A 24875-nucleotide genomic window follows, 5' to 3' on the forward strand; every position below is an offset into this window, starting at 1 on the left:
TCTCTGATGGAAACAAACACATATGTTGCTGTATGAATAACAAAGACCAAACCAAGGAGAGGAATTTTAAAAACACCTGATTTTAGTTTCATTTTCAATCTGAATGTTCACAAAACAAACTTTGTGGTTGACACTCTAACATCCTCTCCATTCTGCTTTACCAAACCAAGCAGTTTGCAAGAATCGAGAACGTTTCCCCGAAATGAATGTTTGTTGTTGTAACAAACTACCAGTCGTTTAAAATGATCAACTCAAACTCACTTAGGACTCAAACAGTTAATGTTGTTGACCTTGTGGATGGAATTACAGCTTATTACGAGGCTATGGTTGGGGTTCATGTAAAATAGCGAATGAACTTAATTTCCATAGTGCTAATAATATTACCAAAGTAGTCCTAAAGCTTCACATTATCTGCTCATTCACACACTAATGGGACAGAGCTGAGAAACGCCCTCAACTGGAGATATTTTCATTTAAATCACATTATTGTGGCAGATCAAAACATTGATATTTAACAAAGTGGCTTTATGAAGTCATTTATTGTTTTTAAGAGACTTGAACAGATGCAGACGTAGTATTTGAGACTATAGTCCTAAGGTCAAGCAACCCCGCCCCAACCCCGGCGTAGACTCCAGCACCCCCCAGCGCGCCCACCCCCCACACCGGCGCGGCAGGCCGCCCCGGACCCACACGCCGCGAGGTGCACCCCCAAGGCAACCAGGAGACGAGACAAGCACCAAGCCCCACCCGTAGGGAAGGGGCACCCCCGCGACCCACCAGGCCGGCACCCCCCGGAGAGACCCCGCAAAGAGAGCCCCCAGCAACACCCCTCCACGCCCCCCAGAGACCCACCGCCCCGCCGACTGCACCCTCCCGATCCTCACACCATGGCCCAGCCATCAACAGAGGGGCCGGGCCACCCCCCGACAGGCCCAAATGTGTGAAGCTACCCACCATCCTGTTATGGTGCCTCTCCATTCCCCAATGGAGAGGCACTTCCCTATCCCCTGAGTGAATGTATATGTTTTGTGAATGTATCAACTGCTATTAAAAAGGGTGAATGGAGGGGAGCAGTGCTCCCCATTCAACCTATGTGTATATTTGTGTATGTGGTGCAATAGCTCCGGAGGGTGGAAGTGGTGGTCCCACCCTAACCCTCCGGGGGGTGGTGTGTTGAGGTGTAACGGGCACGCGGCACTGCAGGCCCCAGGGACGCGCCGAGCAGCACAACCGGGGACCCCGCGGCACCCCCCGAACCATGCCGGCCATACGGAGCACAGCGGGACCCCCTCCCCCAGGCGGAGCCAGGCACCAGCCACATCTTCCAGCAGTCCAGGAGACGACCCCCGCCGCCAGCCGGCTCAGAGCGGCTCGCCCCGCCAAAGCAGGCAGCAGCGGCTGAGCAGGAGAGAGGCCAGCACAGGCCCGCACAACACCACGACATAGCACCCTCCACAGGTGGGCGGCCCCGGCCCCCCCGACGAGAGAGGGCGCCACCAACCACCCGAGCAGGGCCACCCCGCCAGCCACGGACCGATAGGCATGCGAACCCATGCACCCCCAGCCAGGCACTGCAACCCCACACCAACGTCGCCAGCAGAGCCCCCCCCCCCACGGAGACCACCCCAATGACCCACGCGCGGACATGAGACACCCCCCGACGCCAGCACAGCCCGGAGGACAGCGGGTCCCAGCCCCACCCCGCCCAACGCGGCGCGGTGCCTCGCTGAACCGCGGCCAGTCCCCGGGCAGATGGCGGAGGGGCGCGCCCCGAGACACCAAACCAAAAAGACCTACCCCCGGGACACCCCCGCCCAGACACGGCACCCATGGGGCCCGGCACCCCCAGCCAGCAGACCAACCATTCACGACGCGGATCCGCCAGGACTGGAGCCACTGGCCGCGCCCCCACACACACCCACCCAGCACGGCCTAGGGGAGGCCCCAGCACGGGCGAGGCCCCACAACTCACCCTTCCCTCCCCCCGACGCTACACAAGCCGGCCCCGGAGGAAAGAGTGGCAGAGAAACACGCAGGCCCCCAGCCCCGAGGGCCACCCAGACGTGCACGAAGGGGACAGGAGAGCAACACCAAACCGCCCAGGGACCACGAGAGCACCCGAAAAGGACGCACGCCCCCACAAAGGCACCCAAAACACCCCAGCAACCCACTCAAGCCACCCAGGTTAAGGCCACCCCACAAGCCCATGGAGGTCCAGGACTACAGTTAGATCAGTGTGTTATTAAAGAGTGGTGCTGGCAGTTGCTTGCAGGCTAGATCATCAGGCTAAAAATGAAAAATCAAGATTATTAGAAAAGGAGTCCAACGCTCTTCAAAGCAGGTTATTTTATTTTTTCTGAGAGCAGACATCTTCTGAGAGCAGACAAATTCTGTGAGGAGATTTCGCCATTGGTTTGTGGCTTAATGATTTTTTATCTTTCCACTTCACAAATATTGTTTTTTTTGCTATGGCGAGTGCTGCAAGGATGGATTGTGATTGGTTTGCTGGAGTTTTTCAGTGATTAGAAACCAAAACTGTTGAACTGGTGAACAAAGCCATACGGCATGTAAATTTGAATCAGCTGTTCCCTGGGTGCACTGAGAGCAGATGTTTGTTACGGAGAAGCCCATTTTATGCATTTTCTGCTGGATAATGTGGGATCTGTGGAGAAACTTGTATTGAATTAGCTGAAGATTTGTGTGAGAATTATCCTTTCATATTAACTCATAAATCACCTGTTTTTTTTTTTTGTTTTTTTAAACTTTGTTTGTTTTTTTGTTTTTAAATGTTTTATTTTATTTTTCTTAGTAGAGCCATGGGGTGATGTTAGAATCCCTAAATAGTTGGCCATCTATGTAAAGCTTGTCTACAACCAGTTATGAATTACGGCCTCTGTGTCGGTTTTCTCTGAAGATAGGATATAGGGTTTTTCGGCGTTCATTTATTTCTCGAGGGAATTGATCACTCATGCCGAAATTGCGTACCTATAAGTTCCCGACCTTTTACTTTTAACCTGGATTTTCTGTTGAACGTGTTCAAATTTGGCAATGATAGGGCGTGGGTGGTTACCTCTGCGTGGACCGGGACGATGGACACGGTGAAAGGTGATGTTTTTCACGGTTTCTGCCGGGATTATAAGCGCAGACGACATGAAGTTTTTCAGCAGAGCCTCTGGGTCGTCGTTGGGGGTTTCCGGGATGCCTGAGAAGATCACGTTGTCTCGCATACTGCGAGATTGGATATCCAGGACTGTCTCTTTAAGAAGCTTGTTTTAATTTTTCAGTTTTTTTACCTCAGAGGTCATCACAGATAAAGCCAAATGGATATCTTGATTGACTTTTTGTAAGTCCTGAATTTGTTGGAATGCAAATTCCAGGCTGGTTTTCATTTCCTGTAAATCTTGGTGCAGTAAATCGACCAAACCCAGCCTCTTGTTGATGGATTTTAGGACCTCTGTGTGAGATTCTGCCTCCAGATCTGACGTGTCTGTCGATGTTTCATTTTTTCGGTTTTGCAGACTTACCTGATGTGCTTGCGGCTTTCGGTCGATGAACTCTTCGAGGTCCTCCACTCTGGCTGGTGAGAGGGCGCACGGTCGGCTCTTGTTTGCGTTAATATGAGCAAGTAAACAAAGTTGGTAGACTAGTCTAGACAGCGAGCCGCCATGTTGATTTTTCACAGACTGTCACGTGACTCTCAGAACATCTCGCGTGACTTCTTAAAAAAGAATGTTTGTAATTTCGATGCAAACACGCAGTCGTGTTTTTGTCATTTAACATTTTTACATGTGTGCCTTATAATCTAATAAATAAAAGTTGTGATTCTGACATTTGGGTTGTTGTGAAGTTTGACTGCAGCAGTTTTGAGGTTTGACAAAACAGAAATTTAATCACTGAACTCTGAATGTGTTTAAATGAAGCCTTTATTAATTCATGCTCTAGGTTCACTTTAATAAGGAAATCTGAAAAAGGCTCAAAGCAACAAACCAAAACAAACTGTACATGATAGTGTAACCCACTTCATCAAAAACACTACCACATCAAATACAAAAACATTTCACATACAATCAAAATTCCTATGAATTCAGACATAATAATGTGTTTAGACCAAACAGGGTCATATCAAACGTTGGCAAACATAGTACTGTGTATAGAGCCATGAACCTCTGGAACAGCCTTGACGCAGAGACACAACAGTCCATTAATCTGAAACAATTTAAGGAGAAAACGAGGAGTACATTTCTACACACATACAGGTCTCAAGTCAACTCTTCATTGAACTCTACAGCGACGACATGGAACTCATTAACTGGTCATTGAGCACCATTGACAAAATTTTCTCAACGAGGCAATTACTACAGCACGAAATACCGTGTCCAAAGGACACATACCCAGGTGGATATGTCATGGATGAACGAGGGAGAAGCCAGATGCTCTGTCTCTCTCTGCTGACAGTGGAAGATGTGGAGGACATCTATCTGCTAGGAGTCATGATATTTGGCCTGCTAATGATGGGGGTATGTGTATGTGCATGTGCCTTTCTGATGGATCGTATGCTGAGGCGACTCTCAGAGGATATCAAGGTACTCCGAAAGAAGAAGAACTTTTCGTTTGGAGAGTTGGAGGAACGTAAACAACGACTGGAAAAGAAAGCTCGAGGAGATACGGAGAAAAAGGACAGTGAGGAGGAGTAACAACAGGAACAATGACTGCAGACGAGAACACATCACATAAAAAAGGACAAAAAAAAAAAAAAAGGAAGAAACGAGGTTGGATGTAAAATTATCTGTGTACAAATTGGGGAAGGATCTGGATAAGCATAATGCTTTTTTCCGTCGCCCTTTCCGGCATGCAAAAGGACAAAAAAAAGACAATAAATAAATAAATAAATAATGATGTGATTTTGCTCTGAATGTCAAATGAATTTCTGTGAATGCAACCATGTCGGAAATGAACTGAATAAATAAAAAAAAAAAATTATTTAACAATTTCTCCAACCAACCTAGATACTGATCCTAACTACTGTACATCATCATCATATGCAGTTGTTTGTAAATAAAGTGTGTTTGCCTATCACACTTTACTTTCAGTAGCCTAAATTAAAAAGATACCTAAGGTTGTATTAAACTACAATATTTACTTTTTTTTAAACATTAAAACAAACATTTCAAAAGTTATACAATATTTTTTATCCTCAGCTATTCAGCTATAGATTAGAAAATAAATACTCATTTATCTCTGATATTATATGAAATCATTGACATTCTGTTACGTACATCTATTTGCTGCTAAACTGCGTGTGTGTTTCTGCATTCTACAGTTTAATAATTCATGTGTTATTACTGTTAGATTAATGCAGTGGTTACAGAAAGCTCACATACACAGATCATTGATAGATCTTAATGAGTCGTAGAGAAAGGTTTTTTTTTATTTCTCTGTGCTGTGGTGAGTGTTAGACTTTACCAGGATCATCTATCAGTAGAGTCAAATCTTTGTTCTGAATCAGGACTCACAGATCCCTCATCTCTATCAACCTGGATCCTCTGAGAGGAGACCACGTACATTAGAGACATAAAGTCAGCAAACTCTCCATAAACACTGCAGCCTTTAATGATTCAGAGGAATCCATTCTCTGATGGAAACAAACACATATGTTGCTGTATGAATAACAAAGACCAAACCAAGGAGAGGAATTTTAAAAACACCTGATTTTAGTTTCACTTTCAATCTGAACGTTCACAAAACAAACTTTGTGGTTGACACTCTAACATCCTCTCCATTCTGCTTTACCAAACCAAGCAGTTTGCAAGAATCGAGAACGTTTCCCCGAAATGAATGTTTGTTGTTGTAACAAACTACCAGTAGTTTAAAATGATCAACTCAAACTCACTTAGGACTCATACAGTTAATGTTGATGACCTTGTGGATGGAATTACAGTTTATTATGAGGCTATGGTTGGGGTTCATGTAAAATAGCAAATGAACTTAATTTCCATAGTGCTAATAATATTACCAAAGTAGTCCTAAAGCTTCACAATATCTGCTCATTCACCTGTTTACATTCACACACTAATGGGACAGAGCTGAGAAACGCCCTCAACTTGAGGTATTTTCATTTAAATCACATTATTGTGGCAGATCTTTAGTCCTAAGGGCGACGTGTCATATTGATGTGTACTTTTGTCATTCTCCAAATAATATAAAATATTAATGAAATAAAACGTCATATGTAGTGCTATAAGTTAGCACATCATAAACTGTAAGAACACTTTTCTGACATTGAACTTGTTGCTTTTTCACTTCTTCAGAAAATAATAATTATTCAGTGTTTGTTCATTTGTCAAACATGACACGCTCTTAGCACGTTGCACTTAGTACTGTTCAAGTGTTTGTGCTAGCTGTCCACGCTAGCTGCTACCATAGATATATCATATAATAAAGGCTAGATGTCTTACGGCAGAATTTTTAACGTCATCACCGACGGCCATCTTAACTCAGGTTGTTCTCTGGTGGAGTCTGTGGAACCTGAGGGAAGGTGATGATCTGTACAAAACTAAATATTCTTATCTCGCTGAAATTCTGACGAATTACGTGTTTGATTTTTAACAAACGTTATTAACGTGGCTACAATTCTGGATGTTTGAACATGTTAAAATTGCAGCTTTTCTCTTCAAAAACAACGTAAACATGCAGCATATAGTTGTTTAAAGCAGAGACCACCAGTTTATTTTGTTAATAACATCTTATATTATTATGATTATATTTAGAATAATTGTTAGTTACTTAATGTAATTATGTACAATAAGGTCCTGTTACAAAGTAACAGCAGGGCTGACTTATAATAGTATTGCAAGATTGTTGTTGACATGTTCAATGTGCAGCATTTCTTATTTGTATATTTGTAAAGGGAAGTCTCTGAGAGGATCCACATTGATAGAGATAATGGATCTGTGAGTCCTGATTCAGAACAAAGATTTGACTCTTAAACCTGGATCATTAAATAAAACACCATCTCTACTGACAGGTGACCTGAGGAGTATTTCATCAAACCCAGCTCAGAGTTCAGTCCAGGTTTAACCTGAGAGTCTGGCTCCGTTAAGCTGGGTTCTAACGTCCGTTTCATTAACGAGAAAACACCTTAGTTACCATAGTAACCACAGGCTTAAGCCTCAAACATCCTCTGTCTGAACGTAGGCTGAGCAGACTCTGTGTGGACTGTCTGCTCTCATCAGAGCTTTCATAGTTGATTGTACAGCTGTGTAGTAGTTTCTGGTAAATCCTACATTTTCCACTCTGTGTTTCTCTGTGATTGAAGGGATAGAACGAGCATCAAAGCTGAGTTTTTAACATCACTTTACACTATTTTATTTAAAAGAAACAATAATAAAGATAAATATTGAAAGAAGGAGATTTTTTTAAGATTCAAAGTGGTTGATGAATATATAAATATTAACAATAAATCTACAATAGAATAATTTAACATTTCAACTACAGGTCAAAGGTCACAGTAATAAATTAATCTCTCTGTTCTGTATTTACTTTTGTTACAAACATGTGGTTGGTGGACTGTGAAGTAGTTTTTATTATTTAAAGTGAAGTATGTCCATGATATGAAGGGTTAATGTAACAGCAGGTCATGTGAGTTGGTATCTGCCACTCCTATTTATGTGTTGTTAGGTTCAGTATTTAGTTCAGCCTACAGGACAAACTGTTTCATTTGAAACTCACCTTTTCACAAACACACATCAGTGTGGTTTTTACTGAGTGTGAGAACCTTCCAGACAATCAGACAAAGAAGTTTTTCTACAAATCAGAGAAAGAAACTCAAACAGAAATCAACATTTTCTACAGGATGGCATCCATGTCTCTACAAGGTAAGTTATGACAACAGAAGTTACACATTTATAATGATGCTTTTAATCCTTTGTTTTTATACAATAGTCAGTTTTCATTTTAGATCAAAGGAAAAATAAAATGTACAATATATTTTCAAAAGGTTTTTACATTTTAAACAATATTTTAATTGTTATCCTAAATAGTTTTTGCCTTATTTTTACTTGAATTACATTTTTCCCTGTTTGTTTTTCTCTTTTTTAATCCTAATGTGAAATATTATGAAAAACCTGTAAATACATTGTTGTCCTGAAGGATCAGTTCATAGAATAATAAGTAACAAAACAGTTATTACATTTAAACTTTTTATTTATATATTTTTGAAAATCAATGAAATTAATAAGTTTCTATGTTGCATTTAGTATATTTATAAGTGTCACTGGTATCAACCTTTTTACATATATCTTTGTTGATGTTGGGCTGTATTGTTTAGTTTATCAATCAGTGTTGTTCACATTTAAAAGTTAATAAAAACAGAAACTTTAAAAATCCTCGTCTCTTATTTTCTACTTTCAGACTTTCCAAGTTTACCTGAACGTAGGATCGTTGTGGTTGGAAAAACTGGATCTGGGAAAAGTAGCCTGGGAAACACTTTGTTTGGTGAGAAATGGTTTGATCCTGATCACACTTCAGGATCTGGAACAGTTGTGTGTAAATCTGCAACAAAAAAAGTGGTGGACACACAACTGACTCTGATCGACACGCCTGGTTTATTTGACATAAGGAAGTCTGAAGAGGAGCTAAAGTCTGAGATCATCAGGTCTATCATAGAGTGTGCTCCTGGACCTCATGCTTTTCTCATTGTCTTTAAAGTGGAGACTTACACTAAACATGAGGAGGAGGTCGTCACTAGAATATTTCAGTACTTCTCTCAAAAAGTGCTGAAATATTCTGTGATCATCTTCACTCATGGAGACCAGCTCCCTGAAGGGACGACCATTCAGCAGTTTGTGGATCACAATGAGAAGCTGAAGGATGTGGTGATAAAATGTGGCGGCCGCTGTCACGTCTTTGATTCCAGATACTGGAAGAACAACAACCCAGAAGAAAAATACAGGAGCAACTCCTACCAGCTGGAGGAGCTGCTCTACACTGTAGAGAATCTGGTGATCAGCAACAATGGAGGCATTTACACCAATGAAATGCTGCAGGAAGTAGATCAGATGATACAGGAAGAGGAAGAGTTGATTAGAGAGTCAGAAAGTGGCTTGTCTGATGAAGAGATTAAAGAGAGAGCAAAACATCAAACTAGAATTAGTTTAGGAAAAATCCTAGCGGGTGTTGGTGCTGGGGTGTTGTTGGGAGCTCTTTTTGGCGCTGGCATTGGCGCTGGCATTGGCGCTGTCGCTGTAGTTGGCGTTGCTGCTAGCATTAGCGCTGGCATTGGTGCTGGCATTGGTGCTAGCGTTGGCGGAGGCGTAGCAGCAATAGCTGCCACAATTGCAATGGCATCAAAGCTATTACGAGAAAAAAAGGGAAAAAAAGGATACAAGAAAATTTAACACAAAAATATGTAATTTATGGTTACAGATGAAAACATATGAAATAAATGATCTATAAGTTGTATTCTGTTTCCTCCTTTAAAGCCAGGGGTCATGAAGTGATTAAGAAATAATAAATATTACAAATATCGTGAACGATTCCCTTATTCAGCACTTTTTTCGAAAGTCATAAACTGTTGTACAAGATGAGGCCTCCTTTAATATTTGTGGTTTTTGTTTAAAATATCATTATATTAAAATGAATAACATACATTTTATATTCTTGTTTGAGAAATGAATTATTATTCTTTATTAATCAGTTTCAGGATTAGGAAACTAAATATTAATACATATGATCTTCTATTAGAAGTTTATGCTTTAAGTCATTTTTTGCCTCTGAAATTGCTTTTGAAGTGAGATTTTTACTTATTTTATGTTTTATGTTTAGTGTGGGAAAAAAATATAAACCAGTAAATATTCAATAACTATTTGTTATAAATTAATACTTAATACATAATGTAAATAATGTTTAATCATTAATGAAGTGTATCAGATTTATTATAATTCTAAGGGAATGTGATTTTGTTTTGTTGCATCTGTTTCTTCTCACAGATAAACACAAACATTTCACTCCAACTAATGTTATCATGTATTCATTCTTACGGCCACAGATAATGAAACAATCATGTTTTTAAAATGTTTCTGTGAATCTATATTATCTAAGATCATTATTTCTACATGTATCTCTGATTTGTGTTTGTAAAGATCAAATTATATTATTATCTTGTGAAGATGTTTGAGGGGAAATTAAAGCAGACGTGAGTGCGTGAGGTTGTGGGTTTTATTTGTATTTGTTAAATCTATGGAAATTAAATCTGTATCAAATCTAACTTTTGTAACTTTGATGTAAAATTACATCCAGTAAATCAACTTTTCTTGTCATTTAAAGATGAGAGAGAATGAAACATGTTTTACTCATCTGTATTTACATGTGTGTGTTCTAAATACTGTAAATAAAATAAGTTGTGATCACTGAGATTTGAGTTTGTTGTTAAAGTTTGTGACAGCAGCAGGTTCCAGTTATAAGTTATTGATTATTACTGAACTCTCATTATCTTATTATCCCAGAACTCACTGAGATGGACAGGTAAGCTGTGTAGGTTGTATCCTGTATCACGTTTATATTAAATATCATTTTTTTAATTCACATTATACATTTGGATTTCCATTATTATTAATTCAGTATCATCAGATCAATATTTATAGAATCAGAACAGTATCATAATGAATGAACTCTTGCAGGGTTTTTCAATAATGCACATGATCTGTTTCACAAATATATTTTATGCAAACTTGTAATATAAATTCTGAAACGCACACGTCCTACTTCACAAATATTATATTGAGGCACATGTAATATAAATCTACAGATAATGCAAATTGCTGAATGTGCATTTACAAACTGCTTCTGTTCTGTGAAACCTCTGTGTATTTGTGAGAGAAATGTGGTGAATTATGAGACTGCCCTGACGTCACGGGTCAATGAACGTCACCATTGGCTGATAAAAGTGATTGACAGATTCATCAGCCAATCAGGTGTGTTTGCTTTCAGCCCATCATATGGCTTCTTACATTTTCTCCACACTTTTAAACCAATAGCAGAGTTACTGATATGTGCGCATGCGCAGTGTTCATACAAGAGTTTGGAGTTTGTTTTTGTTCTTGTTTTTTAAATTCATTTTAAAGGTTTTTTCATGGTAAAGCCTGAAAAAACCAAGACCTCAGGTTCTTACGTACATTCATTTAATAGCTACATGTTCTAAGTCTATAAGAGGCAATAAAAGGTTTCTAGAGCTGCAATATTTCATAAATTATTTATACTGACTGTGTTGATTTTCTGTCTAAATTCATGACATTTAAATTTCTAACAAACATTTATAAACTGTCTTCCTTGTGTTGATTGTGTCACATGTGATGTTCCTGTTTCTGATGCCTTTTATTGTTCCTGTTGTATCCACTGATGCCTCTAGAGGTCACTATAAGCCATAGACATACATTAGGAGTCTAGAAGACTGCATCTACATGACATGTGAAATGAAATTAAAATTAAAAAGTGTATATTGTTTATTTTAAACAAAAAGGGAAAAACAACTTTATTAACTGGTGACAGTTTAACTTTATGTCTCTGATCAGAAAATAAAGAGAAAAAACAAAGAAATGAAATGTAAAAATGAATGTTTGTCATTTTGATGCAAACACACACTAATGTTTTTATCATTTAACATTTTTACATGTGTGCCTTATAATCTAATAAATAAAAGTTGTGATTCTGACATTTGGGTTGTTGTGAAGTTTGACTGCAGCAGTTTTGAGGTTTGACAAAACAGAACTTTAATCACTGAACTCTGAATGTGTTTAAATGAAGCCTTTATTAATTCATGCTCTAGGTTCACTTTAATAAGGAAATCTGAAAAAGGCTCAAAGCAACAAACCAAAACAAACTGTACATAATAATAATAATAATAATAATAATAATAATAATAACATTTCATTTAAAAGTGCTTTTCGAGACACTCAAAGACACTTTACAGCATAAAAACAACAAGAAAATATGTGTAACGGCCCTTGGGTTTGAAAGAACCAGATGCTGGAGTCTCGACTGATGCTTCTCAATGCCCCTTTATTTCGATGTTGAGCATAGCAGAGCACCGTGAAAACTACAAGACAATACACAATGCAAGTTATTTAATTTTATAGTTTTGTACAGTGCAAACAATTCACAAACATACTTTATTTAATCATTTTAATCATGTAAAACCAGACAGGTAATTATCATTCCTCATTATTGTAATCTATAAACAAATATTCATATTTAAGAAATAAACAAAGCAAATAAATGCAACGACTTATGTACAAACAAGACAACTCAACCCGCTTCACCTGCAGTAAGGGCCAAATAAATGATGCGTAACGTACCTCATTCCGCTCACCAAGGGCGTTAAAAGGAATCCTTTACTACGTAGTGACTCGTCTGCAGACGCACCGCTTTTACAGATCACACCGTGTCTGAGCTCACTCCTTGCGTTGACAGATTGATCTGACAGCTCGCGCTGACAGCGCGATCTCCCAACACACCGCTCCTCTGGAGGACTGATCCCACTCTCTCAGTGCACTGCTGGTGCTCACAGTTCAGTGTCTCCATAGGCCATGCTGTGGCTGATCGATCGCCCTCCTCTGCTGACAGCTGCTTCTCCCACTGCTATCCATACACGGAAAAAACACCGCTCACCTGGGTAAACACCCCTTTTAATCCCCCCTGCACAAGTAAGCCTGCTCCTGCTGGTTCCTAAAACCCATGCTGTTTAGGGCACCGACAAGAAATCCTGATGCCCAGTGGAGACTACAGGTAACTGCAGGGATGAGTTGTCTTAACACAGGAAAATGACAGTCTGAACATATGAGAAACAAGTCCAAACTACATCCAAAATAAAACAGTGTTTAAGATTCCAAATAAGTGCGCCAGGGGTCAGTTACAATATGACAGAGAATAGAAGTGAGTGGGTGGTTTAAACAAGCTGAGTGAAACAGGTGAGTTTTGAGAAATGATTTGAAGGATGTGAGGTCGGTGCAGTTGTGGATGTGGCTTGGTAGGGAATTCCATAGGGTGGGGGGCAGCTACAGAGAAAGATCTGTCCCCCCAGATTCTGTGCTTGGTCCTGGGGACAGTGAGGAGGTTTGCATCTGAGGAGCTGAGGCTGCAGGAGGGAGTATAGGGGTGGAGCAGATCTGTGAGGTAGGAGGGGCCTGATTATTAAGGGCTTTATAGGTGAGAAGGAGGAGTTTGAATTCGATGCGTTGAGGAACGGGGAGCCAGTTGAGGTTTTGGAGGACAGGGGCGATCTGGTCATGGGAGCGGGTGTGGGTGAGGAGGCGGGCAGCTGCGTTTTGGATGTATTGGAGTTTATTGAGGAGTGTGGAGGTTGTACCAAAGAGGAGCTATTGCAGTAGTCAAGGCGGGATCTGATAAAGGCGTGAATTAGAGTTTCAGCGGCGGGGAAGGAAAGTGAAGGACGGAGACGAGAGATGTTTTTGAGGTAGAAAAAAGGTTATTATCAAAGATGATACCAAGGTTACGGCACTGAGAGGCGGGACACAGGGTAGAGTTATCAATGGTGAGGTGAAAGTCAGAGGCTGTTTTGATGAGGGAGTTTGGACCAATGAGGAGTATGTCTGATTTGTTACTGTTTAAGATCAAGGACCAAGCACAGAGCCCTGGGGGACTCCTTGGGACAGGGGGGCAGTGGAGGAGGAGCAGTTGTTGATGAAGATAAATTGTTTTCTGTTAGTGAGGTAGGACTGTAACCAGGTGAGGGCATCGCCAGTGATATTAAGGAGGGATTTTAAGCGGGAAAGTAGGATGGAGTGGTTGATGATGTCAAAAGCAGCAGTGAGATCAAGAAGAACGAGAATTGAGAGTAGGCCGGAGTCAGATGAGAGGAGGAGGTTGTTGGTGACTTTGAGGAGGGCTGTTTCAGTGTTGTGTTTGGTGCGGAATCCAGATTGAAATTGTTTGGAAAGGTGATTATTGTTGAGATGGGATGTGATTTGTGAGGCAACAACACGTTCCAGGACTTTTGACAGGAAGGGGAGTTTGGAGATGGGTCGGAAGTTGCTCATGATGTCGGGGTTGAGACAAGGTTTTTTGATGACGGGGGTTACGGCAGCCAGTTTCAGTGATGAACGGACGGAGGGAAAGGTGAGGGAGGAGTTGATGATTTTTGAAATGAAATGGGAGATGGTGGGGAAACAGTGCTTAACAAAGGGGGATGGGACAGGGTCAAGTACGCAGGTGGAGGTTTTCATGGTGGAGAGGATTTTTAACAGGTCAACTGGGTGGACAGGTGTGAATTTGGAGAGAGAACGAGTGGTAAGAGGGGCGGAGGCAGGTGAGGAGTGGGCGGGGGTGAGAGAAATATTTAAGGAACTGTAGAGGGTATTAATTTTTGATTGGAAGAATGATAGGAAGGAGTTGCATTTGTCTGTGTTAAATGTGTGGGAAATGTTGTCACACGGTTTGAGGAGTTTGTTGACGGTAGAGAAGAGAGTCTTTTGGTTATTGGAACTGTTATTGATAAGGTTAGAGTAGTAGTCAGAGCGGGTGGTGTTGAGGGCAGTTTTATATAGTTGAAGGTGATCAGAGTAGGCTAGGAGATGGACTCTTAAACCGTTTTTTTGTGGAGACGTTCAAGTTGACGTTTGTGGGTAAATGAGACTGATCTAGTTTTGGAGGGGGCAAGTTGGACGAGGCAGGAGGAGAGGCAATTATTGTAATGATTAATGTAACCCATGTGAACTAGAGGCCAACTTCCTGCCATGGTTTTATTGTGACGAGCCCGCGCTACACCTTTAAAGTCCCTGGCTCCTCCTCCTTCACTCTTGTTTGCTCCACTGAATGCTGTGATGGTTGCTCTCACTGTGGCGTCTGCATGGTCGGCTTACTGATTGAAAATCACCACTGAAACAAAACCTTCATAAGAAATACCTGGATGAACATATTCTCCTATAAACTAGATATCTCTCCACTCACCGGTGAGTCGTTTCACATTGTACTTCAATGTGTTTCACTAAGTATTTGGCGGATTTGTGGTGTACCAGACTCCATTGAAATTTCTGCAAAATTAAGCCAACATTAGCTGCGGAACACACAGGGTCAGTCTGACTATTTGCACTTTTATTTAAGTAATCCTTTTATTTTCTAATTTATAATCAAAGCCGAATTGTTAAATGAATAGTATTATAGTAAAATAATACTTCGCTTTTTGTAGTTTTGATTGATTTTGACCATTTCTGTTACTTTTTGAAAGAAATGCCCATTTGGCTATGTGGTCTTGAATAGGCTTTGACCTACTAAATGAGATGATCTGTTGTGCTACAACAATGATTTATTTGAAGAATCTATTTAAAACATGCATGTTTAATTTATATGATATGACTTAGCTTTACAGCTAATGATGTTGATTTAAAAGTGCACTTTATTCCCTTTCATCTCTGAATATATAGAATGAAGTTTCAATTTGATTTACCTTGATATGGATTTTTCTGCTATGATTTATAGCATTTATTTATAACTGTTTATTTATTTAACAATGACAAATTGTTTAAATGTGCTAAGGTGAATGTATTTTCTGTTTTAAAATATACTTAAGTTAATTCCTTTTTGACTGATTGTTGTTGGCCTTGTTTTATAGGTCAGGTTTTTATGTTAGTCCTGGATCACCAACCACTCTCGACCACTAGATGGCGAGCCACCACCCAACCACCGCTGCATCGCGGTAGGAATATTTGATCTTTTTGTTTCCTCGGACACTTGGACCTAATACGTGGAATATACCCTGGGGACCTTTTCTGTTTTGTATTTTTTTCCCCCAATGCGAAAGAACTTTGCGAAACCCTTCACTGAACTGAACTCACCAAAGGAAATGAACCTTGAACTGAACTTTGACTACAAGTTTTGAAAGAAGAAAATATTGTCTTTGTTTTGTGATTGTATTTTGTTTGTTTGTTTATTCCCTATACCTGATTATTAATAACAACTAAATAATATATATCAATATAAATTGACTCCAAATATCTTTACTATATATAATATCTTTAATATACATATACTAAAACGAAATCCTTGTGTCTGTGTCCAATTATTCACACACCTTGGCTCTACAGCCGAACCTATTTCTGTTGACCTTTTTCGCAGTCAGTTCCTGAGCCCTAGTGTGTTATTTATTTGTTACATTAACAAGGTCCGTGGGGTCGTAAGAGAAAGGAGGGGGGGAGGCAGACAGAAGGTTAAGAAGAGAAGTGGAAAAATCATGAGGAGAGATGGATTTCAGGTTTCTAAAACAAATGGTTTGCTTGTCCTTGGGGTGGAGGGTGGGGAGGTTGAGGTCCATGGTGATAGCCAGATGATCGGAGATGCAGAGTTCAGTACTGGAAAGTTGCTGGATGGGTGGGGTGAAGTTTTGGCAGTCCAGTAGAGCAAGGAATTCAGAGGCATGGGGGCAGTTGATGTTGTCCAGATGGAAGTTGAAATCGCCGAGGAGGAGAATGGAAGGTGAGATGGGTGAGAGCTGTTTAAAATCAGATAGATTAGGGAAAAAAGATGGGTTGGGTTTAGGAGGGCGGTAAATGTTAATTACGAGGGGGGAAGGACCGGGGAGTTTGAAGGTGATGTGTTCAAATGACTGAAAGGATGTTGTGGATATGGTGCTGATGTTGAGGGCTTTTTTATGGACTGAGGCTACACCACCTCCCCGGCCAGTGAGACGGGGCTGTTCAATGTAAGTGTAACCAGGGAGAGTGGCTTGCTTTAGTGAGAAATAGTCTAGAGGTTTATGCCAGGTTTCAGTGATGCAGAGGAAGTCCAGGTTATTGTCAGTTATGAATTCATGTAGGATGAGTGCTTTATTGTTAAGTGAACGGGTGTTTAGGAGAGCCAGTTTCAGTATTTTTAGCATTGAGGGTGGCTGTGAGAAACGAGGGAGTGGACGGAGGATGGGATTGGGCCGTTTTATAAGTTTAGTGTCATTTTTGTAGAGTTTAGGGGGCCTGGCTGTGATTATGAACTGAATGGGAAAAGTGTGAGCAGAGGGATGTAGTTATGGGTGGAGCCTGTAGGGGGAGCTGTGGCAGGAGGAGGCACTTTGGTGGGGGACAGTAGAGTAAGGTGAAGGAGACGGTGTGTGTTTTGTAAATAGTCAATCATGTGGGAAATGCTGGACGGCGTGCTGAAGATTGGCTATTAAAATACTACTTCCCAGTTTATTAAGGTGAAAACCATCAGGATTAAAAGAAGATTTTTGACCCCAGAAGAGATTAAAATTGTCAATGTAGCCCACATGTTGAGCTCTGCAGGTTCTCTGGAGCCAGGTATGGAGGCTGAGAATGCGGCTGAAAATTCCCATTCCGCAGTGGGGAGAGTGGGCCACTGATGAATATGGATTTACCACAGGTGGAGAGATAGTGAAGGAGTTTGGTAAAGTGTGTTTTGGTGATTTCTAACTGCCGACGGGATGCATCAATGCAGCCGACGTGGACGATGATTCTATGGACAGACGTTGGTAGTGAATGAAGAAGACTGGGAAGTTTATCGAGGACAACAAGGACGGTGGCGCCAGGAAAACACTGTGTGACTGCATTGAAGAAGCGGATGTTCCGTGTAATGGAGTCGCCCACAATTAGAGTAGTCGGAGAAAAAGTGGGTGAAGTGGGGTTGCCGGGATGGGTGACGGAGGAGTGGGAGATATTGACGTTGACGGTGAGACCGGAGGAGAAGAGCGGGAGGAGTGAACTGAGGAACAGAAAGGCGGCGAGCCACAGAGGAAGAGGAATGCTTAGGAATTACTGAAGGAGGGATCCAAGAAGGGGATTCGGACTGCACAGTGGATGACGCAGCAGGAAAAGGGAATTCCGATAGATTGAGGATATCAAATCTGTTATCGAGCTGGATTTTGTGATGCGGTGTGTGAGGCTGGCGTAAGTTTCTCCTGCTGTGGGGGACCAGGGACCACGGCGGATGGTCATGTGAGAGTCCAGGTGTCATCGGGATTTAGAGGCGGCAGCAAGTGGACTTCAGTCTGACCAGGAGCGGTGGTGTCCGGAAGAGAAGCGGCCCCAGTGGCTGCGACGACAGACGGCTCAGAACCGGTGGAAGACGGAGACCCTGGTTGTCTGGGACCAAAGATGACTGTGTGGATATACGATGTTCCAGCTCTGCGATCTTCTCAGCGAGGCAAGTGCAGCTGTGGCAGCCAGACGGAGAGGTGAGTGGAGCCATATATTGTCTGCAGTGGATGAGAGACAGAGAAAAACAGAAGGCCAGCTGTGTACATACATCTACTGATGCCTCTGGACACATCATCAGTTATGTGCCTGGTCTCATCGGGCGTTTCGGGTCTTTCAACATAATACGCCCTCCTCCAGGTGACCCAGCCGTGGCTGATCAGGCCCCGGCTCGTGTCCAGATGGCTAACTAGCTACCATGACTCCATGGCTCTCCTCTCTTGAGCCACAGCCATCTTGAGGCCCTCTCTGCCGCGTCGGTGGTACTGCGCATGGCTCTCCTCCTTCTCTCTCCATCGATGCCCAAACAGCTGAGTGCTCTGGTTAGGGAACGGGCTGCAAAACCCCTACATCCAACCTCCACTGGGAAACACCTTGCTCTCCAACCAGCCCGCATGTTTGGAGAGCTTCCTCTCAAAGGCTTCTTCCAGGCGATCTTCCCACGGGATGGTCAGCTTCAGCAGCACTATTTGCTTACTGGCCTCAGACACAAGGACAATGTCTGGTCGCAGGGTGGTGACTGGAATGTGGCCGGGAAACTTCAGCTGATGCTCAAGATCCACCAACAGCTGCCAGTCTTTTGCAGAGGTTAGGATTCCTGCAGAGGTACTTCTGGCCGGGGTTGGCTGCTCCCCAGCTCTGACAAAGGCGATGGTTTCCTTGGAGGGTCGGGCACGCTTCGCGTACACAAGTCCTTCGCTGATAACTTCAGCGATGGTCTTAAGAACCTGGTCATCCCTCCAGCGATACCGCCCATCTCCAAGTGCCCTGGTGCAGCAGCTGAGAATGTGTTCCAGAGTTCCTCGCTTGGAACACAGTGGGCATGCTGATGTCTCTGCTACGCCCCATGTGTGCAGGTTTGATGGACTTGGGAGTACGTCATACACTGCCTGGATGAGGAATTTGATGCGGTGGGGCTCGGCTTTCCACAGCTCAGCCCAAGTCACTTTCCTCTCGACCGCGTGCTCCCATCTTGTCCAAGCTCCCTGTTGCTTCATTCCCACTTGATGGTTCTTGATTCTTCCACAGCAGTTCTCACCTCCTCCTGGACAAGGCGGCGCCCATCCTTCCCGCTGGTGTTTGTTCGGGGAGTTGGAAAGGAGCCTAGCCCAGCTCTGCCTCGTGTCACCACTCCCACCAGGCTCCTTTGGCGCAGCCTTGCCTCTGCCTCTTGAACTGCATTCTCTGCCCTCCATTTCCTTCCAGTTCTCACTTTGATCCCTGCTTTAGCCACCTTTGGATCACGTAAGTCCCTGTACTGAACCACTTCTCTGGCTCTTGTGACCTTAAACTCCTCCTCCAAGGATTTGAAGGGCAGCTGCAGTTTATTAGTGTTCCCATAAAGAGCAAGGCTGCTCAGGCACTTCGGTAATCCAAGCCATCTCCTGAGGTGGCTGCTTACCCGTCTCTCTAAGCTCTCCACTGTTGAGATGGGGACTGCATAGACAAGGAGGGGCCACAGGATCCTGGGTAGAATGCCGTGTTGGTATACTCAGGCTTTGAACTTTCCCGGGAGTCCTGACTTGCCCACGGATTTCAGCCAGCCATCCAATGCAGTGCAGGTCAACTGGATAGAAGTTGTGTCTCTCAAGGAGCTGTCAAAAACCTTGCCCAAACTCTTGACTGGCTTCTCTGTGATGGTTGGGATGCCTGTGCCAGTGATGTTAAAACGAAACTTGTCCTCTACCTTTCCTTTTCTCAGCACCATGGACCTTGACTTGGCTGGTTTGAATCGCATCCGGGCCCAGTCCATTACCTTTTCGAGTCCCTTCAGAATCCACCGACAGCCTGAGACTGATTCCGTCATGACTGTGAGGTCATCCATGAATGCCCTGATGGGGGGTTGCCGCTGTCTGGATTTCGATAGGGGTCCTCTGCACTCTGGCTCAACAGACTTGATGAGCATGTTCATGGCTAGGGAAAATAGTGTCACAGAGATAGTGCACCCTGTGATAATACCAATCTCTACCTTGTGCCAATGTGATGTTATTGCTCCCGAAGAGACCCTCATCCTGAAATTGGTGTAATAATCAGCAATGAGGTCTCTGCACTTGCTCGGGACATGATATTTTGTCAAAGTGAGCTGAACAAGCTTGTGTGGAATGGAGCCAAATGCATTAGCCAGGTCCAGCCACAGCACTGACAGGTTGCCTTTGTTCTCGCTTGCCTCCCTGATCAGCTGTGTCACCAAACCAGTGTGTTCCAGACAGCCTGGCATTCCTGAGAGACCGCCCTTCTGGACAGATGTATCGATGTAGGTGTTCTGTTCCAGGTAGGTACTCAGCCGTCTGGAAACAGTGCTGAAGAAGATTTTAGCCTCAACACTCAGCAGGGAGATGATGCGGAACTGGTCAAGTTGGGTGGAGTTTTCCTCCTTTGGGATCCACACTCCTTCAGCTACTCTCCATTGATCTGGGATCCTCCCTCTTCTCCAGAAAATTCGGAGGACTTTCCACAGACGCAGCAGGAGTTTGGGACAGTTCTTATACACTTTGTATGAAGTGCCACTTGGTCCCGGAGCCGAGCCTGCACTTGCATTGCGAACAACATCCCTGACTTCCTTTAGCTGCAGCTCAGATGTGTCATACTGCACCTCAGGTTCAGGGGGGTCTATTAGGATGTTACATTCTCCAAGCTCCTGTTCCCTTGCAGGGTCACTGTACATCTGCTTCAGGTGTTGGTCTATTTCTTCCTGTGAGGATGCAAGTTTACCACTGCGCTTCTGCCCCTGGTGAACTCCTTGGTGAACTTAAAGGGGTTGGAGATGAAGGCTGCGGCTCTCTCTCTCCCAGTACAGGGCTAAAAAAGTTTTAAAATGTGACGTGGTGAAATGGCTGGCACGCCGTGACAATAGGTGAGCAGAGAGGGCATGGGACTTACATGCAGGGTGTAAGTGTGGCACTCCCAAAAATTGGTCAGCCACAATTTATGTGTAAGAGCTGAAATATCCATAGCTTTGGTATATTTTTTTTATGTATTTGTTTATAGTTTTTTTATTGTGAACATTTGGGTGCTTTTACTATAATTCCATCAAAAGTGATGAGGAGTGGAACTTCTGTGCGGGAACTAGTTCCTCTAGGGACAGGTAAAGGGGTTGCGCTTTCCCCCGTCTCTTCAGAAGTATTCTGGAGAGCTGTGAGCACAGATCGTGTCCTGACTTCTCTGTTTCACCTGCATTATACAGGTCAGTAAATGTTCCAAGCACTACAGAATGTAGAGTATAAGTAAACATTGTTATCACTGGAGGTGTTAAGTGAAGCTTAGAGCATGTTTAGCCGAGTTATGTGTAGTTTTAAAGACTAAAAGTTCAATCGGCAGCTGCCATTTTGGCTCAAACCAGACAGGCAAAACTCAGCAGCAGCCGCCATTTTGGCTCAGAATAGACGCCCGTTTCACCTAGTTAACAGTATAGCAGTTACATAGTATGTTTCATGTTTTACAGTTCTGTTTTGTTGACAATAATCATAATACATATCACAAACATTAATCCTTAAGTCCAGCCCCTTGAAAGAGACAAAAGGTTTATTACATGCAAAAATGCATGAAAACTGTGAACTTATGTAGTAAATGATGATAAATAGGTTATCCTGAAACAAAGTATATGCACTGTATGTACAGAATGGGTTATTTATAAACAGTAATCTTTATTGGTTTAAACTGAATTGTATCTTGAGTGATGAGAGATGATGTAAATGTGAGTTATGGGAAATTATATAATTAGCAAAATGTGTGTAAAATCAGGAAACTGGACTAAGGAAATATGTAGTGGTCATGTGATTGTGATGATGTATGTCATTAAATGAGAAGTATTCTGGAGAGCTGTGAGCACAGATCGTGTCCTGACTTCTCTGTTTCACCTGCATTATACAGGTACTTTTATTTGCTATTGTGGTCCTTCATCCTTGGGACCCGTAACAAATCTTGGGGGCTCGTCCAGGATCGGCGCCACCTGCTGGGATGGAGCTGATCCACTAATGACATCTGGGACCAAGACGGGAGCTGGTGCTGGCCAGGAGAAAGCAGTGATCAGGGGCAGAGACTGATTCGTCGTGCGGAGTGACCCCTCAGGAGGAGCTATAACCATGGCCGACGAGAGTGAGAGGAGGAGCCTAGTGTGGGACATTAGGAAAAGCCTGCTCACCTTGGCAGCGGGAGAACTCTACCAGATCGCCACAAATGTGGGTCCAGCGACGGAGCAACAGCGACTCAATGAAGATGAAGAGGAGGAATGCTTCGACCACATTAGTTCCTTTATGCACAGTAAGAACCTACTCGAGTCAGAGGACACTGGGATGACAGAGTTGCTAATGTTAAAGGATCTAATTGATGATCGAATTAAGAATCGAAATACACCACCGATCGCTGATGTCAGAGATGAGGTGGAATTGCTCGCTTCACAGACATTCAGACAAGGTTTGCCGACAACTCACGTTTCAGACGACATCGGTATTAACCCTCCGCAGACCGTCCCTATGACAACTACAGCTAAGCTAACACACCAGTCTCAAACTGATGATACAGCTAGATATGCTGGACCAGACAGTTCACCATCACTGAACAAAGTGAGGTTTCTACACTCGTTACAAACACTGATACAGGAAATGCTAAATAGCTATGAGGAACTTGGTAGGAGACTTAGGGAGAGCATCATAGCATCACCTGAGCAGTCATCACCACATTCAACGAGGTTACCAACTCAAGCTAATGCAGCCCTTTGTAACCTGCTACGAGCTAATCCGCCGCGCCAGCCTAGGAGACAGACCACTCGTGAGGGCTTACCCTCTCTTGGAGAACTTTCCTGTTTTCAGAGAAGAGAGTTTAAAGTTCAAGGGGGCCAGGTTGGTGATCAGTCATCAGACATAAGCTACAACGACATCTGTAAGCAGGTTGATGAAGGAATCAAAGAAGGTTTTTCTGACACAGAGTTAGTTCGGGGTGTGCTCAGGATACTGAAGCCAGGAGTCTTTAAAGACATGCTAATCAATAAGGATGATCTCACGGTGGCAGAACTGAAAGGGTTTCTCCAAGCACATCTTAGAGAGAAAACCAGCACTGAATTATTTCAAGAGTTGGTGTGTGCTAAACAGAATGAGAATGAGACACAGCAGCAGTTCCTCTACCGTGTGATAGGGTTGAAGCAGCAGGTACTTTTCACGTCCAAACTGTCAGATGCAGGCATACAGTACAGTCCAGCTACAGTTCAGGATGTTTTCTTACACTCACTTTATCAGGGTCTAGGCTATAAGCATAGCGACATTCGGCGAGAGTTGAAGCCTCTGTTGTCAAGTGGTGAGGTTAGCGATGAAACAATCTTGCGCCTTATCATGAGAATAACCAGCGAGGAAAGCGAGAGACATAAAAGAATAGGCACGTCTCACAGGCAGAACGTAACTGGTGTTCACAGTGCTCAGGCTGATATGAAGAGAGCCAAAGAAAGCCTGAGCCTGGGAAAACTGGGCCCAGAACATGACTACAAGAAAGAAAACAACAAGTCAACTGGTACCACCGGATCCAGAACCTGATCCGGCTTTGGAAGAGCTTAAAGAAATGATTAAGGAAATGAGAGAGGGTCTCTCTACGAAGATAGACTCGATGGAGAAGGCGATGGAGTCCATGAGGAATGCCCTGGAGAAATCATTGAAAACCGTGGAGAGTGATGTCAAGGTATTGAAAGAAGAAAATGTAAAGAATGTTGAAAAGATAAAAATGCTGAATGCGAGGGTTGAAGATCTGGAAAGAAAAGAAAAAGAAAAGGATGTCATCATCACGGGCCTAAAGATTAGGCCAAAGAGTTACGCCAGTGCGACAAGACAAGCAGAGGAACTGACCATCGAAGACACAAAATCGATTGAAGAACAGGTGATTGATTACCTGGACTCGAAAGGCATTGACATGAACCCTGACAACATCAACTACTGCCAGCTGCTGCCAAAACGCAAAGATACCAGAGATGTGACAATTACATTTACCAACGTGAAATTTAAAGGAGAAATCATGAAGCAAGGCAGAAAACTTAAGGGAACGATGGTGTTTATGAACGAGAACCTGACGAAGCAGAATGCAAGTATCGGCACGACAACTGAAAAAGGGAGGAAAAATTGTGAAAACCTGGACCAGAGGCTGCAGGATATACATTGCACCCCCAGGAGAAGAAAATGGAAAACCCATTCTAATTGAAAGGATGGAAGACCTGGAAAAATACGAATGAGGTACCTAAGCTACAAGAACACTGATAGAAATTATGGATATGGAAAGAATCACTAAAAATCATTCACAACATTATCAACAACATCAACAACGGGAGATTAACCAAGTGGACGAAGTGGACCCAAACAACTTTTCACACTGGAAACAAGACACGAACTGTCATTACTACACAGAGACTGAATTCAAAGTGGAAACAAAGAAGGAAAAAGGTCTGTCACTTATTCATTGTAATTGTCGGAGTATGTATGCAAATTTTGAAGACATTAAGGATTACATCTCTACATTGTATAGGTTTGACATAATAGCACTGTCAGAAACTTGGCTGAAAGAAAAAAAGGCATGGAGTTTATGATAAAAGGATATAAATTTGTCTATAAGAACAGATTACATAAACCAGGAGGTGGGGTGGCACTATTCATAAAAGAAAATATTGAGATGGAGATTATAGAATCGATGAGT

The 24875-nt window shown here is 42.8% G+C and overlaps 1 protein-coding gene and 1 pseudogene across 3 annotated transcripts in view; one reads left to right on the forward strand and one right to left on the reverse strand.

Moving 5' to 3' along the window:
* Positions 1–11454, forward strand: part of LOC114480586 (GTPase IMAP family member 7-like) — a 74699-nt gene extending 63245 nt beyond the window's left edge. The window contains exons 4-7 of one of the 3 annotated variants that reach the window (XM_028474862.1): positions 8410–8493; positions 8707–9128; positions 10876–10879; positions 11227–11262. In XM_028474862.1, coding sequence (XP_028330663.1) covers positions 8410–8493; positions 8707–9128; positions 10876–10879; positions 11227–11228 — 512 coding nt within the window. In that variant the 3' untranslated portion in view covers positions 11229–11262. Of the gene's footprint in view, positions 1–8409; positions 8494–8706; positions 9129–10875; positions 10880–11226 lie in introns of all 3 variants that reach the window. The other 2 variants (XM_028474859.1, XM_028474861.1) reach the window with 2 other exon arrangements.
* A 6493-nt stretch (positions 11455–17947) lies between these two features.
* Positions 17948–22293, reverse strand: LOC114480776 (uncharacterized; annotated as a pseudogene).
* Positions 22294–24875: the final 2582 nt, after the last annotated feature.

The sequence above is a fragment of the Gouania willdenowi genome, chromosome 18 (genome assembly GCF_900634775.1).
Source record: "Gouania willdenowi chromosome 18, fGouWil2.1, whole genome shotgun sequence".
Classification (NCBI taxonomy): Eukaryota; Metazoa; Chordata; class Actinopteri; order Blenniiformes; family Gobiesocidae; genus Gouania; species Gouania willdenowi.